Source organism: Betta splendens, chromosome 17 (genome assembly GCF_900634795.4).
Source record: "Betta splendens chromosome 17, fBetSpl5.4, whole genome shotgun sequence".
NCBI lineage: Eukaryota > Metazoa > Chordata > Actinopteri > Anabantiformes > Osphronemidae > Betta > Betta splendens.
The window spans coordinates 9,577,060-9,593,962 of NC_040897.2; the positions used below are offsets into that span (position 1 = coordinate 9,577,060).

Below are 16,903 nucleotides of genomic sequence, written 5' to 3' on the forward strand. Positions count from 1 at the left end.
TAGTTTAGTTGTACTCACCATACTATTTAGGAAAAGAACATTAATAAAGGCTTGAGTATGATACAGGCGCCTAAATGCTGTTTCAGAAACCCACAGTCATGACTGAACATGTTATATTACAAGCTAACATAAAAGTTACAAAACCCATTTGTCAAGTCCTCATCTAGGCCTATATAAGGAGTGAGTGGATTACTCATTTCACACCTCACAAATGCCTACGACGTGCAAAGAGAGGCTGGAAAGGGAGAGAGAGAGAGAGAGAGCACACAAATGGTTTACAACTGCAGAGTAAGAGCTAATATCATTAAAACAGCCTTAGGTGGGTGTTTTGTGGGATCTCTGTGTGAACTGCGAAGGCATGGCTGGACAAAGAAATTAAAATAAGTATTTGTCAAAAAATATTTATTAAATGGTAAACCCATGCAATTCAATTCGTATGGCACATAAATACAAAGTTAAACAATCCTAAAAAAAGTAATAATTTACACAAACAATGAATGCATCTCTAGAGGGACAGCTATGCAGTCTAGTCATATTCAACAAGTAAATATTTACATGTTTTCCCCATTCACTAAAAGGCCCAAGTAGAGCCAGGAGCATCTTCAATGTCATTAGTTTTTAAAATTAATCCCTCTACTTCTTCTTAAGAACTATTTACCATGGCCTCCAAACCAACTTGGAGTAAATCGCATCCTGGCCATCGACCTCCTCCGAGGAGGAAACCTGGCTCTGATCAGAATCCGTCTCGTCCACGTCAGAGCAGAGATCATCCGTGGAGGTGGAGGAGGCCGGAGACACCAGGCACGTGTACGGGCTCTCGGACGGGGGCCAAGTGCTGCCGCCGCCGCCGCCGCCGCCGGGGAAGTCCGGCCCCGTCAGCTGGAGGCGGTCCTCGGCGTTCAGAGGCATGCTCTCCAGGAGGTGGTTGAGCAGCTCGCCCGCCACAGCCGGCTCTATTCCAGGGCAGCTGGAAACAAACGTGTGCACGTCGTGCATGCACTGGATGTATCCGGCGGCAAAGCGCTCGCAGGCCTCGCGGTTTAGGGCGTCCACTTCTGCGGGGACAGAAAAGCGCACAACCGTTAGAAGGGAGCCGTCAACGGCTCGTCCGTTGATCTCCAGTCTGATTGGCTAAGACGAGGCGGAGGACACGCGCGCGCACCTGTGTCCTCCGCATAGCTGATTAGAATATTAATCCGCCAGCTGGTATAATTGAATTGGCACTATATTGCGAGGCGGAGAAACGACCTTACCATTTAACTATCAACTCTGAAGGCCGATAACTTTATTTTGGTGAGAAGTTAAACTTGCCTAAAAGCATAGATACATGTGGTTTACCTTGATTTCGGTTCTGCAGGATGCTCTCCACTCGTTTGACTGTCATCTCCAGCACTTCGGCGTTCTCCACCTTCGACTGGAACGTTAACTGCGGAGGGTGATAAAGAGTAACAGCGGTTAGCTAGCGTCAGTCAGGACAGGAGCGTTTATTTGCATACAATGGTAGGCTAAACGTGTAGCATGTTGTCTTACGTCTGCGTCCGAGACGAGAACTCGGAGTTCTTGTAAACTTTCATTGATGCGAGCCCTTCTCTGCTTCTCGACTATAGGTTTCCTCATCTGTCACATAACGGGACAACATAGTTTATCAGGCATCAGTTACGGCTGAGCTAAAACACAGATGCACACACTGAACGCTCACGCGGGCCTTTACCTTTCTGTCAGAGCTGATCCCTGCGTCCGGTCCGTCTGTGTGCTTACGGATGGGGGCCATGTTGGAGTTTAACCCAGGCTCTGCCAGACGCCCGCTGGACCGGAGGCTGGCGTGCAACCCAGAGAGCCGTTACAACTCGTCAGTGGGACAGATGGCCGCGCAGTCCCGGCGGCCGGCTGGTCTCGTTAATGCGGCTCCGCGGGGGCGTGTACTAGGTATATATGACGGCTCATTTACATGTGAATAGGAAAAGTGGCTGGGAGAGCAGGACGCAGCGGGGGCGCGCGACGCGCGTACCCGCCAACCGTCAGTGGTGGTGTTAGAGGTCTTATCCATGTGCTCCACGGACCTAAACGTACACATACAATGATAAACCTAAACCAGATCGTTATCAAATATACTTAACAGATGCCCATAATATATAAATACACATGCACATTAACTTAATAATTAGAACAAATAGTCTAAGTCCACATTGATTATAATTTATCTTACCCTACCTTTTGCAAAATGAATGTACTTAGCAACAAAAATCATGCACAGACAGTTGCTCACTGATTGCTACAGGGTTGCCCTCAAAGTGCTTACAACCATATAGCCCCTATTGACACATTGCATCATTAGTCAGAAAGGCCTATTCAATGGTTGATTGTGAGTCATCAGTCAGCCTGTGTGGAATAGGCCAGTACTTCAGCAAATACAAAAGGTTTTACATTCTATTAAATAACACGTAATGCTTTGGTCTCTCAGTAAGAAAGCCTAACATGAACTGGATAATATGAGCCATTTAACAGGTATATGAATCTCACCTCAAAAGTGAGCCTAGCCTCCAGGAATGGACTGGCAGCAGTAAGTGCTGATAGGATTACTGTAGTGATGGTTATTTGTGTATTTCATGGTTTAAATTACATACATAGTGCCATTTGTCAGTCATTCTTTTTAAGAGTGTTAATATTGTTTTAATGTGAAATCAATTTCAATTAAAAGAATTCGATTACTTCAACATTGTCCAAATTGAACACAGTTATGTGCCTTACATGAGGAGTGAAGCATTTTGACACAATGTAATGAGTATTCACAGATGGTGATGAGGTGTTTGACCATTAACATGTGTTGTGGAATTAGCATTTTTTCAAATGGAGATTTGCAGTAATACATGTTGACATGTAGGATTGTTACTGTGTAACAATACGTAGGGAGTAGTTTTAAAAATGTGTAGTTTTCTTCAGTGACTACTTGCATGCTTTTACTCAAACAACAGCACACAAAGTTTACAGTACACTATTAATAGTGCATATGGTGACACATAAGTAAACATTATCCATGGTTATTTTAATGCTCAGGAATAGTAGTGACCCACTCCCAGTTCTATTGTAGTCTGGTAGCTTGGTGGTAATTTGCAACATCCCTGCATTTCCGGATAATAGTGTTGGGAACATGGTCGAGACAAGGATATGTAGCTTTAAATAAAACACGGAAAGCACTACCATATCTGGCACTGGCCTTCACAATAAGGGCGTTGTACATCACAACTTTAGCATAAATGAATTAAGAATCATTATTTAAACTCCTTCAACGACTTTAAACGTTGTAATATGTGTGTGGTAATCGAAAAGATGCAAATATCACGTGTTTAAGGTACAGTCTAAACATTTTATTCAGACTTGTAGTCTTATTTTGACAACGGCGAGGCGGCTTTTCCCTCAGACCCACACAGTAGTTGTTCGTCAGAGAAGACGCTTCTCTGACGTCATCGATTCTTGGGGGCGAGACGGATTCGCCGCTATAAAATGTTCCCGGCTCGATGAGTGAATCCAGCGCACTGAATCAGAATCGACCCAAAGCAATTATACACTGATCAAACATGGTGAAGATCACTTTCCAGACAGTTTCGGCGCAGAAGCCCGAAAAAGAGAGCGATGGAGACAAGATCACGATACCTCAGGCTCACGTGAGTTTGCATACTTTCTGTATATTTTGATTTATGTCCTAGTATTGTCCCAGTATTTGTATTATATACATTTTCACAGGCTATAACGAAACCAAATAAATATCATTTGTCAAAACTCAATTTTATGCAAGTGTCACATTTACATGTTTGCAAAAATGTAGAGAAACCCAAGCAAGTTGATGCTTTTATATGATGCATCGCGTTTATGCTCCTAATTATTGCACAATATACCATACTCTGAAAGGTATCTCGTTTTTGCGCTTCTGTTAGACAACATTTCTGCCAGATATCATTTTATACTGTAATTTTAATGAGGCAATAGACCCACAGTGCACAAGCTCCCAGCCTGGGGATGTTGACATTACGTCACCTTGTCTTGCCAGCGCGAGGACACACTGCAGTCAGCGGTCCTCTGAACGTAGCTGTGTTTTTGTTTGCGTCTGCCTTCACCAGAACATGACGCTAAAAAGCTGAAGGTTCTCCTGAAATGTTGGTTTCACACAAACATTTGTGCATTTGCGTGCGAATGACACCAGTTTTGTTCTTGATGAAATAAAGAAACGGATGATTATGCGCCAAAGGTTGCTATAGCATGTCTAGCCTATCGAGGGTGGTTGGCAGGCCATGAGTATGTAGGATTTGTAAATCAAAATTACAGGTCTTGTAATTAAGCAGTATGGTAGAAAATTAGCGTTTCATTCTTTGGAAATCTGGAACTAAAACTCAGTGTACATTACTCTTAGGTCATAAAATATCCCTTGATTAGGAATTAGAGGACAGACGAAGGAGGTTTGACCTAATTGGACTAAGTGGTTCTAAAGAGGATCTGAATAATTGTATTTCAGTGGCAACTGATGGCAGGTTCCAGGTTCTTATCAGGCACCAACGTCCATATAGTTTGCGCGTGGCTTAAACAGGGATAAGAGCGTTGCAGCAATCTTCACCAGATTGCAACCGTGCTGAAGATATGCTGATTGTGCATTTAAACGACTTTATTGATTCAAGCTTTAAATTAGCCTCATCTTGTTATCCGAGTTGAATAAATTACATCTGACTTAATTGTTCAACTTAGGCTTATCGTAAAGCATCCAGATTCTGGGCTTACTTCCCAGGAGTTAAACATAATTAGATATTTGGTACGTAATAGCTGTATGCCTGTTTAAGCCTTTACCCCCCATTGTTTGCTATGAATACGTCTTGATGACGCATCCATCACTTCTGCAAAGATATTCTTTAACTTTTGTTACGTCAACAGCGGCAAGACACACGATTTCAAAAGCTGTGTGGAATCTGATTGGCTGCACAGTAGACTAGCGTCAGAGCCAATGTGTGTAGATCTATTAATGTGTCAGCCTCTGCCGAGGGACTCCTGCTCCACGCATCTCTTCTCAGTTTGGCTCCCGCTAAGGATGCTGGAGAACGAACAGCAAATATGGAGTGTGGAAGTAGGCCTCTAAGAATAGACCCAGACGGCCACGTGCCAGCGTCTTCGTCAGAGCCTGGCATAATCTGTTCTCCCTGCTTCCACTCTCCATAGCAACAGTAGTAGGGAGAGGCAGCAGTTTGACTGAGAGACTGTGGGTGGGCATCTGGCATGCCTCATTCCTGTCCGTCCTACGTCTACCAGATATCCTCCTCAGACTAATGGCTTGGCAACCAATTATTGTTAAAAATTAACTCTTACAATTTGGGCTTTGTACAAAAAAGAGGACCTTTTATCTGCAGATAAACTATCATAGGACTGAATTCAATTTATTTCAATTTAAGTGTGCCGTATTGCCAATTTTAGTAACTTTAGAGTTATAATAAGACAAAATAGTACTTTTTACTTATTCACAATAATTTAAAACATCACCTTCCTATCTCAAGTACTCCATTACATCACATGCATCATTTTGAACATATCTGAAAACTTTGGGTCTGTACCAGATGTGAAAACAAAGATCTTTTAACTTGTTTTTAACCCAACTGTTTCTCGTTTTAGGGCCAGGTGGTTCTTCCTGTCAGGACCAAAAAGCCTTTTCCAACTGGTTTGTGCTGCCTCACCTTTGGGCTGGTGGTCTTTATGTCAGGATTGGTTCTGGCCTCTATCTACATTTATCGCTACTACTTCATACCTCAGGTCAGTTCCCTCCACTTTCCTCTATTTATTTTGGCTCCAGTTCAGAGTGTAAAAATCCTTCCGTGCGACCCAAAGTGCCGCACTAACGGAGCTTTGTCGCGTCCTACAGCAGATTCCAGAAGACAGCTTGTTCCACTGCAGGGTAATCTTTGAAGACTCGGTGTACGCTCCTCTGAGGGGGCGGCAGGAGCTCGAGGAGAATGTCGGCATCTACCTTGAAGACAACTACGAACAGATCAGCGTGCCTGTGCCACACTTTGGTGGAAGCGACCCTGCTGATATTGTGCATGACTTTCAGAGGGTAGGTTGAAACGTCCCCAAGCTCACAGGAAAATGCACTTAGATGAAACCAGTGAAGGTGTTTACTTATGACTTGAGCTTTAGCATTTCCGCCTTTCTTTTCCAGGGCCTCACAGCGTATCATGACCTTGCACTGGACAAATGCTACATCACAGAGTTAAACACAACCTCGGTGATGCCTCCACGTAGCCTGTGGGAGCTGCTTGTCAACGTCAAGGTGAGCCACTCATTCACTCACTTGCATTTGAAGCTGCATTGTTGGAGATAAATGGGTGCCTGAGTGAGCGGAGGACAGCGTGTTCCCATCATTCTGTCTGCAGTGTGCCTCCCACACGCCACTGAGTGATTCATGTGTGTTCGTTTGCCACAGAGAGGGACGTACCTTCCTCAGACTTACATCGTCCAGGAGGAGATGGTGGTGACAGGGAGGGTGAGGAACATGAGGCAGCTGGGCCCATTCATCCACAGACTCTGCTACGGCAAAGAAACCTACCGCCTGAGGCGCCGCAACCAGCACAGACGTGAGTACACAGTTGGTTTTCTCAGTTTTGTCAGGCAAGGGGGAAATGCAAAGTAATTTGTGGATGACTGCTGGTTGACTTCCGCTAAATTCTCACCCTCTTTCTCACCAACACTTGTGGGGTGTTGAGTCATGTGATATGTGCTGGGTTGCTGGGATGCCTCTGTACCCTAGAATAAAATGATTCCTCCACTGAGTCAAAGCCAATCAGGTGATCGGAGTGTAGGAGCAGTCCAAGAATGAATGACCGGGCAAAAAGCAAATACGAGCAGCACCAAATACGGGCTTCCTAATGAGAACACTGCATTCGTATGTGTGAGTGTGTGTCTGTGTGTGTGGGCACAGCCGGGAACTTCCTGCTGTGTGAGTCACGTAGTGCCGTGGACACATCCACACTCAGTGGAGGTGGTAGTGATGCACATGAGTGATCTCTCCTTCGTTGCCGCCTTTGATTGGCGTTAGGGCTTTTGTGATGATGCAACAAACTTCCCCCCAAGCTCATATATGGGTCTGATATGACCAGATTATACTGCTGATTCACAGAGGATGATGCATGCTAGCAGCAGTTATAGAAACACAGCAAATCTCCGCTTTCGGTATTGAACAGATTTTCTGAGTGCATTTTTGTTTTCCTCTTCCAGGTATTGAGAGGCGTGAGACAAAGAAGTGCCACAGCATCCGTCACTTCGAGAACACTTTTGTGGTTAACACTGTCATTTGTGACAGGGTCTAAATCTGAGGCGGAAATCACAGCCATCCAACACTGAAGCCAATTTCAAACCATACCTCTTGAATTCTTTAGGCTTTTAACTGCACTTTAAGAGCAAGTATTTGTCCAGTTTCACTTTGAATGTTTGTTTTTTTCGTCAGTTGGAAATGCTCTTTTAATGTTTAATGTATTTTATTCAGACTGTCCGTATATATGGATTATGTTATCCATGTGGTTGGATATATCTGTAGCTTGTCTTGTTGTGCAAAGATTGTTGATGTGGTCAGTCTGACATTATCATCAGAATACTTGATTTAATCTTATACTTGTCGTTGTTGTTTAGTATCTCAGTGCGTCGCGTTGCACTGTGCAGTCAATATTTGTTATTTTATTTTAGTTTTGAAAATGGCAAAACATACCTCATGTAGTTTGAACATTTCATTGCTGGTTTATATCATTGATGAATGGTGTATATGACTTTGATTTTTCCTAAGCAATATAATGTAAATGAATTTTCTTTTGGATTTCATGTTCTTACATTCATAGATTTTTATCTGAAACTTGTTTTGTGAAAGATAATTTCTTTATGGTTTGTCTCTTTTTTTTGGTATCACACTTTCCTACTCCTTGGATATTAATGGCTTTAGACTGTAATTAGTAGCAGCGCTTTAGATGGACAGAAGGAACCAAAGTCTGCAGTCTGCGATGCTGGGTGTTAAGGATGTATGAAATATTTATAGTATAGATCACTTACTGTAGATGATATCGAAGGTGAACACTCATTTTGTCTTGTGCTTCCTCCTCTTCACTTGGATTTGCCTGTTGTCTTTGGGTCATTATTATCTATACAATATTGATTTGTCCCGACTTAAAACGTGGGGTCTCTTTCTACTTTTCAACATGGAGGAAAACCAGTCTCTGTTGAGGGACCTGTAATAATGTGCTCATATTTCAATGTTTCGACAACCTTCTTTTGCTGTATAGTCAATTCTTCTTGTAATATCTTGCTGCTTTATGAATAAATGATCAAACTTTTTTGTCTTGTTTCTAATATAATTATTAAATTATACAAATTGTAAATTTTTATATTATAGGTTCAAATAATTTACCTATAATTTATAGATCATAGTGACAACTCTACATAGTCTTTGAGGAAAACATCTTCTCCACAGGTCTATTTCAGTTTCACTGGGTCATGCTGCCTTTCAGCAAAACACTGCGGCTCTATTGTTTGTTTAAGGCTAATCACAAGACTGAACCTCTTGTGGTTAGAGATAACTTCTCATTAGAAGAGGAAGAATTTGTTTCAATTGAAAATATTTTAAATGCACGAGTCACATCCTACTGTTAACTTCTTAACATTCTAGAACATTGTACAAATACAACAAAATTCTTATTACCCTCCATTTGAAGGTAATTCTTTGAACAATATTGATTTCATGTTTCTGCTTTTCTTGTGTCTTGCAACAGACTACATTTGAATAAAGAAACAGCCGACCTGCTAAAGAAAGTCCATGGTTTCATAAACAAACTAATTTTAATTAAATATAAAAGATTTTAATACTTCAAAAAGAAATTCAAATTGCCAATGGGATTGGTTACACACAAATAACAATGAAGCTTCAATAACTAAAAGCTAGTGTAAATATAAAAATACAAATAATGCAAGTAAACCAAAGTTTGCCAGTTCTGACAATTGTTCACAGATTGTTTCATAATATAAAACCTGTTTTATGTACAGTAAATCTAACTAGCAGGTGGCTCTGCTGCTAAGTCAGAGCCGAGGGCAGCTTAGCTGCGTACGCGGCCTCCTGTTGTGGTTTAGTTTCGACTGCTTTCACACAAATCGCATCCCGATCCAGCTTCGCCGGCACAGACAGCTTCCTAATGTTAACCTGTCATAAATTCACACCTTATTGCATTATGCTAATCAAACAAAACACTGAAATAAAAAAGTTTTTATATGTTTTATGACCAAAACATGTTTAGCTTTAAGTAGGAAAATGACACCAATCAGTGTCTACCAATATAATGTTTGCAAGTCACTGACTCATGACTCATTCACAGTAAAAAACCAAGTGATTAGTGATCTGTTCAGAACGTGTGATCGTTATTTTAGCTGTATGAATAGCTGGCTTTCGTAAAAATGCATTACAAAAACATTTCACAACACATAAACTACATTAAATGTATTACGCTACATTTGCTGTGACTGAAATAATTGTATGGGGAATACGTTGTATTTCTGATACTGTCAGAATTTGCCTAAAAATTAAGATTTGATTAAGATTTTACTTTTTACCAGGACAGTAATTATATTACTTTTTGTAATTTATTACATGAAAAGGTATTAATATAATCAATAGTAAATATCTTAGGAAAACATGGAAAAGAATGTGAATAAATAGTTATTGGTTATTTGTTTCTTGTGCTCAAATAATGATGATTTCTGTTTTCTACATGAGCGATGGCATATTAATACAACCTGAGAACATACTTATTTCACATGAACTGTATCTGTACAAAAGTAAAGAAAAGGGCAAAAGGTCCATTTACGTACCGTGCGTTAGCTCTGCTTCCTGCCTGGGAGCGAATCCTTCCTCACAGCCTCTCACCAGTTTGACTGGTCAGTAGGTCTAGAACGTTGCGCTGGTTGTGAGTGTTTGCTCTTATAGGTGTAAGACCACTTCTCTCACTGAACATCTGGGCTCAGCCTAATTGACCTTACACCCTGACCTCCTTCTTTGCCTCCATGCCACACTCGTCCTTGAACTACTTAAACAAGGCTTCTCAAATAGAGGCCAGGTCTTATACATAATGCCGGCGGCCCTTTGAGGGAAAATGCTATTTTAACCTAAACAGCCTTTGTCCCGTGCTCAGACCTCTGAGGTGCTGAAGGTGGCCCTTCTCTGTATGGACCTCCTGAACGCGTGCGTGGTGCTCCGGGTCTCGCGGGCGATGAAGTAGTAGCACAGGGCGTCCAGGCAGCAGGTGATGTTGGACAAACACAAGGCCGTCTGTATGAACAGGCTGATGCTGGCCTTACTGCTGCAGTCCTGGATCACTCCCTGGTGGACCTGGAGGAGACGCGGGAGACAGAGGGGCACGTGTTGACCGTCTATGTGTGACAAAAACAGACTTGAGATAACATCAGCGGTAACGCAAAGTGTGAACACTGCAAACGTGTCACTGCACATCTGCTCTAATATGCGGTTATATTTATCAGACTGTGTTTAACTGTCACGAAATGAGATCCAAAACAAATTCAATAAAGATTGTAGCCGCATATGTATATTGAGTTATCCTGTTGTTAAGCTGTTTGCTTTTAAGTTTAGTTTTATTGTATTAGTTTTTGTTGTATAAAGATAAACATTAAAGTCACCTCCTAATTTATGAGCTGAATTCATTCTACATCAAAAACCTATAAGATAAAAAGGATCATCGGTTTGAAAAAAGGCAAAAAAATAAATACTATAAAATGAAAGTAAAAGTATCTTGTTTGAGTAGTATTCAAATTTAAAGCACTACTCAGCTCTAACAGCAACCTGTCAAATTAAGATTTAAACATAATCTGATCTTTCATTATAATTCTGGAGGTGGGAGTTTATATGAATCCTAACATTGTCTCACCAGGAACTGCAGGAAGATCGCCAGGTGGCTCGGGGTGAACGGCAGCAGGAAGGCGCACAAGCTGCTGTAGATGATCTTCACGCACGCCCGGCTCTGGGAGCTGCGCTGAGCCGACTGCTGGAGCGCCCAGATGGTGTTGGCCGAGCAGTAAACCAGCACCGCGGCGGGCAGCAGGAACCCGAACACCTGCAGAGGGACGATCACCACAGGCTTCCAGCCTTTGGAGGAGAACTCGTGGAAGCAGTGGAACTCCGTCTGCCCGCCCCTCCGGAAGTAGTAGATGGTGGAGCATATCACCGCCAGAACCAGCACCCACACCCCCAAGCAGATCCCCATGGCCGCTCTGGGCGAACGCAGCAGCTTGGCCCGGAAGGGGTGACAGATCGCCACCCACCGGTCCACGGCTATAAACATGATGACGTAGATGCTGCCGTAAATGCCGACAAAATACAGGCTCTCCAAAACGGTGCAGAGGTTCTGGAGCTCGGCGGGCCACAGGTGGTTGGTGGCGTGCATCTTGAAGGGGAGCAGGGAGAGCAGGAGCAGGTCCATCAGCGCCAGGTTGGTCATGTAGATGGTGGACTCGGTCCATTTGCGCAGGAAGACGCAGAACACCAGCAGCGCGACGATGTTGAGGATCAGGCCCGCGAGGAATATGGGGAGGTAGATGGCCAGCTCCAGGTACTGCATCAGGCGGTCCACCTCCTGGAAGGAGCAGTTGGCCGCGGTGCCGTTGTGGGAAAGCGCGTGGATTTGATGGGAAGTCGAGGGCTCCATCACGGTTTCAAAGCCGAGTTCACGTCATAAAAACACCTGTGAACACAGGGTTCGTTTCCTGTCAGTCATCTTTGTTACCACAAAGACAAACATGTACCATTCATTCTTGCACTGAGTCACTTGAAAACTCTCAGTTGTGGAGAAACAGGAGCTGAGAACCTTTTTTTTTTCTACCTCTGGCGCAATGTAACAACATATTATGATTATTATTATTATGACTCTAGTCAAATGCTTTTGCATTTTTAACGAGCACTGAAATTGCAAGTAATCAAAACGTGGACAAACTGAGATCAATTTCTATGTATTCGGTCCTAACGTAAGTGGAAATTACCTGGGAAATGGTGGGACATGGTCAGATCAGACACACGGGGTCCAGCTGCATTTTCACTTTCTGCTTGTACTCGCCTGTGCGGCCTTTTCCCGCACCTGCCTTCAATTATACTGATTCACAGGCCCACCAGAACCTTAATAGCGGTTCAGCACAAAGAGTCCGGACTAACGTTTATATTTCACTTGAGGCAAATGTCAAAAATTCAGACTACTGCTGAAATCAGTGGCCATAATCTAGATCAGAAATGGTGACGGAGGGTTAGCGTTTGGTGGCAGACACGCAGGCTATAAATACATTGTGCATATACAGTGGTGCTGTGTATACACTGGTCATGATCAAGGCCCTTTATGTTTAAATCCCCATGTCTATTTTTTTTTCAACTTTTCTCATTTATAGCTTTCGATTCCAGTATTTACTGTTAGAACCCGTTACTGTTATGTGTCGATGCAAGAAGCCTTTGGTTTGACGCAGCTTTCAGCAGCAACACTTCAGTCAGATCTAACGCAGTCTAGACAATATAAGCTGAAGAGTGGAAAACGCAGCCGCGTCCTTACCTCGCGAACGAACGCCTCTTAAGTGGAGTGCTCGCTGAGCCTGGCACACTGTCTGCATTCTGCCAGACACACTTCTGCTTTCTCTACCTTTGTTGTTTCATCACCACTTCCTGAGTCATGCCACACACAAATGCATTCTAGCCGCTTCATTTCTACGCAGAGGTGAACTCACCCAGACTCACGTACCTTTACACCTTGTTGCGCTTGTACACTTTGACCTGCACAGTGCAACACTGTCCTTTAAATATAGAACAAATGTGATGAAGGGTTCTGTTTCGAATGATGAATGTATTTAAGTGTAAGTTATAAAGTTAAAGTAATTATTGGATAAATACCGAAATGCGATGATTTGCTGCTTTCTTGTGTTACAGCATTCAAATATCATTGTATCGCTGACTTTAATGTATTTTTACTGCATACTTTGAAGAACTCAGCTGACCTTTAAGTAGAAATGCTTAACGTCACAAGTGGTGAACCGACACAGAACAGCACCATAACGCTAACATGAGAAAAGAAGAAATGGCTGAAAGGCCGCACAGACAGAAGCCAAACATAACAAACACAAACCTAGTGGACAGTACCAAAACAAATAAGGGAAATATACTGCAGTTCTGACTAATAATTCTCATGAGTTTTCATGTTCCTCTAACTGGAATTTCCATTGCATCACGTTTAAAGACGTAAAGTTAAAACCTCACTATTCCTTATGAATTGTCAGTGCTAATGACGGATGCCTAAGAAAATATTTATCACCTCCATATGTATCATGATACATGTCTTATTATATATATATATATATATATATATATATATATATATATATATATATATATATATATATATATATATATATATATATATATATACACACACAAAAAGGTACGTGGGAATATAAAGACTATATATATAGTCTTTATATTCCCACGTACCTTTAACAGGCATTTGATCAAAATACCAGTCTGGCACTGATGACTAATCTCGTCTCATGCCACCAATATTGTGATTTCTACACTGGTACTGGTATTAGTCTGAGTGTGTCTGTGCAAATCTTCCTTCCTGTGATTTTATAAAAACTGAAAACACTTCATCCTTTCAAGTCTGTGAGAATCTGCAGAAGCAGATTTGGGCTGTGATTATATCTGAGGATTTCCTGGTTTCAGGCGCTGAGATGACTTTACTCTATTTAGAGTATGAGATGTTTTTGCCCCACTGGCATAAAAAGGCCAGAGGTTTGAAGTTGGAGTTAAGTTTTATTGTGCAGTTTGTCACCTGGACAACAAACTGTGCTTAATATGTGTAAGTGCAAATCAAACTGGCCACACTGCCACCTACTGTTATGAAAAAGTTTGACTAAAGGCGTCATATACAGAAAACCTGTTAATATATCAATATATAATATAAAGATTATATATATATTATTATATATGTAATCAGGTTACATAAATTATTAGTATAACAAACTGAACAAGTTTTGCTGTCATCAGAATGTTTTTCTGTTTAATACTAATTAAAAATAGTTTTCTTTTATACATATACTAATACGTGCAGACATAAAAGAATGTATGTCTGGTTATATTGTAAATTCTGTTCCCCATGTTGACTGCGTGGTCATGTGTTTGAAAAAGACACAACCTCTGCGCATCAGTCACAGACTTTGCACGTGATTTATTCAAGTTATATTACACAATAAAACTAAATATTTGGAAGTGATATCACCATGACAACGTCCAGCTGTATGGGAGAACACAAAACAGACATATATATATTTTTAGAATAATTATGCCACTACGAATAAAGCAACAAAAACACAAACAGTCACTTGAGTCCTCGCATACTTTCATCCACCACACTCCAGATTTCTATTTGCTCCGCAGGCAAAACTAACAACTCAGCGGACTTGTTTACTTTCACTGACGCCTCATTAAACTGTTTTCAGTCTTATTTAAACTCTGCAAATGTTTGTGAATGGTGCAACACAAACATAAAATCGGGTACATGGGTGACACCAAGGAACAAGGCTTGAGAGGAAAGAGGAAGACACAGACTAAGCACAAACACTTAAAGAGCATTTGAGACCAGGAGACGTTAAAAGCCCTCGATCAAACACTGTGACACGCTTTGATTTCCACTGGAAGAACCAGCCAGTTTCTAACATTATTCAACATGAGTGTGTTTATGGGACTGAGGTGTCAAAGAGCCAAGAAACCTGCCACAGGCGTCAGAAGCCGAGCTAAAGGACAAGCGAAGCAAAAGGCACGAATCACCTTTAAGAGATGAGAGCACTGAGACACACACACACACACACACACACACACACACACACACACACACACACACACACACACGGGACGCAGACGCTCTAGGAAGCGGTAAACTTCCTGAGTGTGATGACGATGAGGGCGAGGAGGACGGATGCTCCCAGGAAGACAGCTATGACGATGGCGGTGATGGCCCCCGGCCCCAGGGCCCCTGCAGACACACACACACACACACACACACACACACACAGGTGGTGTTAATACGGCGCTCACACAAACCGCAGCAGGACAACTGTAAACTCCGCTTACCCTCCTCGGCGTCCATGTCCGCCGGGTGCGTGGCGTAGTCGTAGTGAGCGGTGAAGAACTGCTCCGTCACGGGGAACGGGCTCCGGGTGCTGACGTCGCTGGGCGCTTCTCCGGACATGGGGTCCTGGTGGTCCCTGCCCGCGGAGCCATGGCCCAGCACCGTGTCTGCAGGACAGAACACACGGGCTCGGTTCAGCGGCCTCGTCTGACTGACGCTACAGCTGCTAACGACCGTGTCGGGGGGGTTTCGGGGACGCAAACACACACGTAGCTCAGACTGGAACGTCTGCAACAGCCTCTGCCTTGTCTCGCTTCAACGGCTCAGTCTGAGCATAGACCGGTCTTTGTAGGAGACCAACATTGGGCCGTTGGACGTAACGGTCGCAGGCAGATGGTCCGGTGCCGGCGTTCAGAGGCTTCTCTCTGACCTGTGCATGAAGCTCAACCTCTGTGACTCTCGGCGCTTTGATCTCGCTGCCAATTAGCTGCCAGCCCTTTTTTCCCCTCTCCAGATTTCGCTGTCTGACATTTTCTCCCGCCCGAGCATGAAGTCACCCTGAGACCTTTCTCACGTCTACAGCAGCCAGAGGAGCGAGCGCGTGTCCGAGCAGATGCACAGATTTTCACCTTCATCCCCCCCTAGAAACAAGCTCCTCGTCACAAGCCCACCCATTCACAGGCTGACTGGGCCGCGTGTTCCGCAGGTCACCCCCGAAAACCTGAATCCAAACATATTTACGCTGAGCTCATGTACCGCGTCTTATTGACTTTGTAGCCTCCGCTTTCGCTTCTCTCGTTATCTTGCTCATAATCAAAGTCACAGAGGGCGCGGTGCGGCGCGTGCGTTATCTGCCTGTGTTGACTCTGAGGCGCGTGGAGCTTCCTGTCCTGCCGCTGGCTGGAGGCCTGGAGGTCTGGAGCCATCAATGAGGCCTTCAGCCCGGTGCACAAAAGGCAGCCTGTGAGGCCCAAAGCAGCAGCAGCAGCAGCGTCTGGGTGCCGCACGTCAAACAGACCTGTGTGTGAACGGCTCATGTAAAAAGAAGGGTGAAAATATGAATAATTAAATAATGTTTGCTTCTATAAGTGGTTTGTTTAAGCTGTTTTGTGGTTGAGGGAACTGACACAAATAAAGTCTCCCTGTGTCCACTGCATCAGCTATTACTCACCTAATGCTAACAAGCTAGATGTTGTTTCATTATTATTATTAATTCATGTTCCATAGTGAATATTAAGATACAAATTAAATAAAACTAGCAACTACCATCTGTGATGCGGTAGTTTTCCTGACTCACACGACCCCAGATGTCGGGCAGGAATTCTTCTCTCTTAAGTCCAGGTAGCAACACACACCAGGCCGTTTGTTTGTAGCTCTGCGCTGAGGGTTTCACATCGGCCAGAGAGATGACACGGCCGGCAGACAGGCGTGTGTGAAGAGCAACCTCCTGCCGCCCAAACGTGACATCAGCGGCGTCTGCGTCCTCGCTTCACCCGCTTTAACTTCCACAGGTGCTGGCTCCTTCCCCCCCCCCGCAGTAAAATATTTAACAGATGACGCGAGTTATTTTTTTTCTTTTTTGCGTTTTACGGGGTTTCGGTTTTTATGCCTCAGCCACAGAATTAGTGCTGAATAAGACTCCTAATAGTCATCGTGGAGAAGCACTTTGTCTAATGCCTCATACGAGGGGCGCTGGTTTGCTTCCCGCGCTGAGTCAGCCGACGGACTGGATG

General features: G+C 43.3%; 3 protein-coding genes across 5 annotated transcripts; 1 reads left to right on the forward strand and 2 right to left on the reverse strand.

Moving 5' to 3' along the window:
• Positions 1 to 385: 385 nt before the first annotated feature.
• On the reverse strand, positions 386 to 2,899 carry LOC114844745 (transcription cofactor HES-6). The gene is made up of 4 exons (XM_029132333.3): positions 1,712 to 2,899; positions 1,531 to 1,617; positions 1,339 to 1,426; positions 386 to 1,055 (listed from the first exon to the last, which is right to left on the reverse strand). The coding sequence occupies exons 1-4, from the start codon at positions 1,769 to 1,771 to the stop codon at positions 655 to 657; spliced, it is 636 nt and encodes a 211-aa protein (XP_028988166.1). The 5' UTR covers positions 1,772 to 2,899; the 3' UTR covers positions 386 to 654.
• Positions 2,900 to 3,081: 182 nt separating this feature from the next.
• Positions 3,082 to 8,348, forward strand: itm2cb (integral membrane protein 2Cb). The gene is made up of 6 exons (XM_029132329.3): positions 3,082 to 3,662; positions 5,647 to 5,784; positions 5,894 to 6,085; positions 6,191 to 6,301; positions 6,455 to 6,605; positions 7,246 to 8,348. Exons 1-6 carry the CDS (start codon positions 3,576 to 3,578, stop codon positions 7,335 to 7,337), a joined length of 771 nt encoding a protein of 256 aa, XP_028988162.1. The 5' UTR covers positions 3,082 to 3,575; the 3' UTR covers positions 7,338 to 8,348.
• A 483-nt stretch (positions 8,349 to 8,831) lies between these two features.
• LOC114844738 (G-protein coupled receptor 55) lies at positions 8,832 to 16,695 on the reverse strand. Of its 3 annotated transcripts, XM_029132323.3 has the most exons (4): positions 16,468 to 16,695; positions 15,173 to 15,337; positions 10,944 to 11,756; positions 8,832 to 10,390 (listed from the first exon to the last, which is right to left on the reverse strand). In XM_029132323.3, exons 3-4 carry the CDS (start codon positions 11,718 to 11,720, stop codon positions 10,190 to 10,192), a joined length of 978 nt encoding a protein of 325 aa, XP_028988156.1. In that variant the 5' UTR covers positions 11,721 to 11,756; positions 15,173 to 15,337; positions 16,468 to 16,695; the 3' UTR covers positions 8,832 to 10,189. The 3 variants fall into 3 exon arrangements, with proteins under 3 accessions (XP_028988156.1, XP_028988154.1, XP_028988155.1); XM_029132321.3 differs by lacking the exons at positions 15,173 to 15,337; positions 16,468 to 16,695 and adding an exon at positions 12,606 to 13,283; XM_029132322.3 differs by lacking the exons at positions 15,173 to 15,337; positions 16,468 to 16,695 and adding an exon at positions 12,052 to 12,599.
• Positions 16,696 to 16,903: the final 208 nt, after the last annotated feature.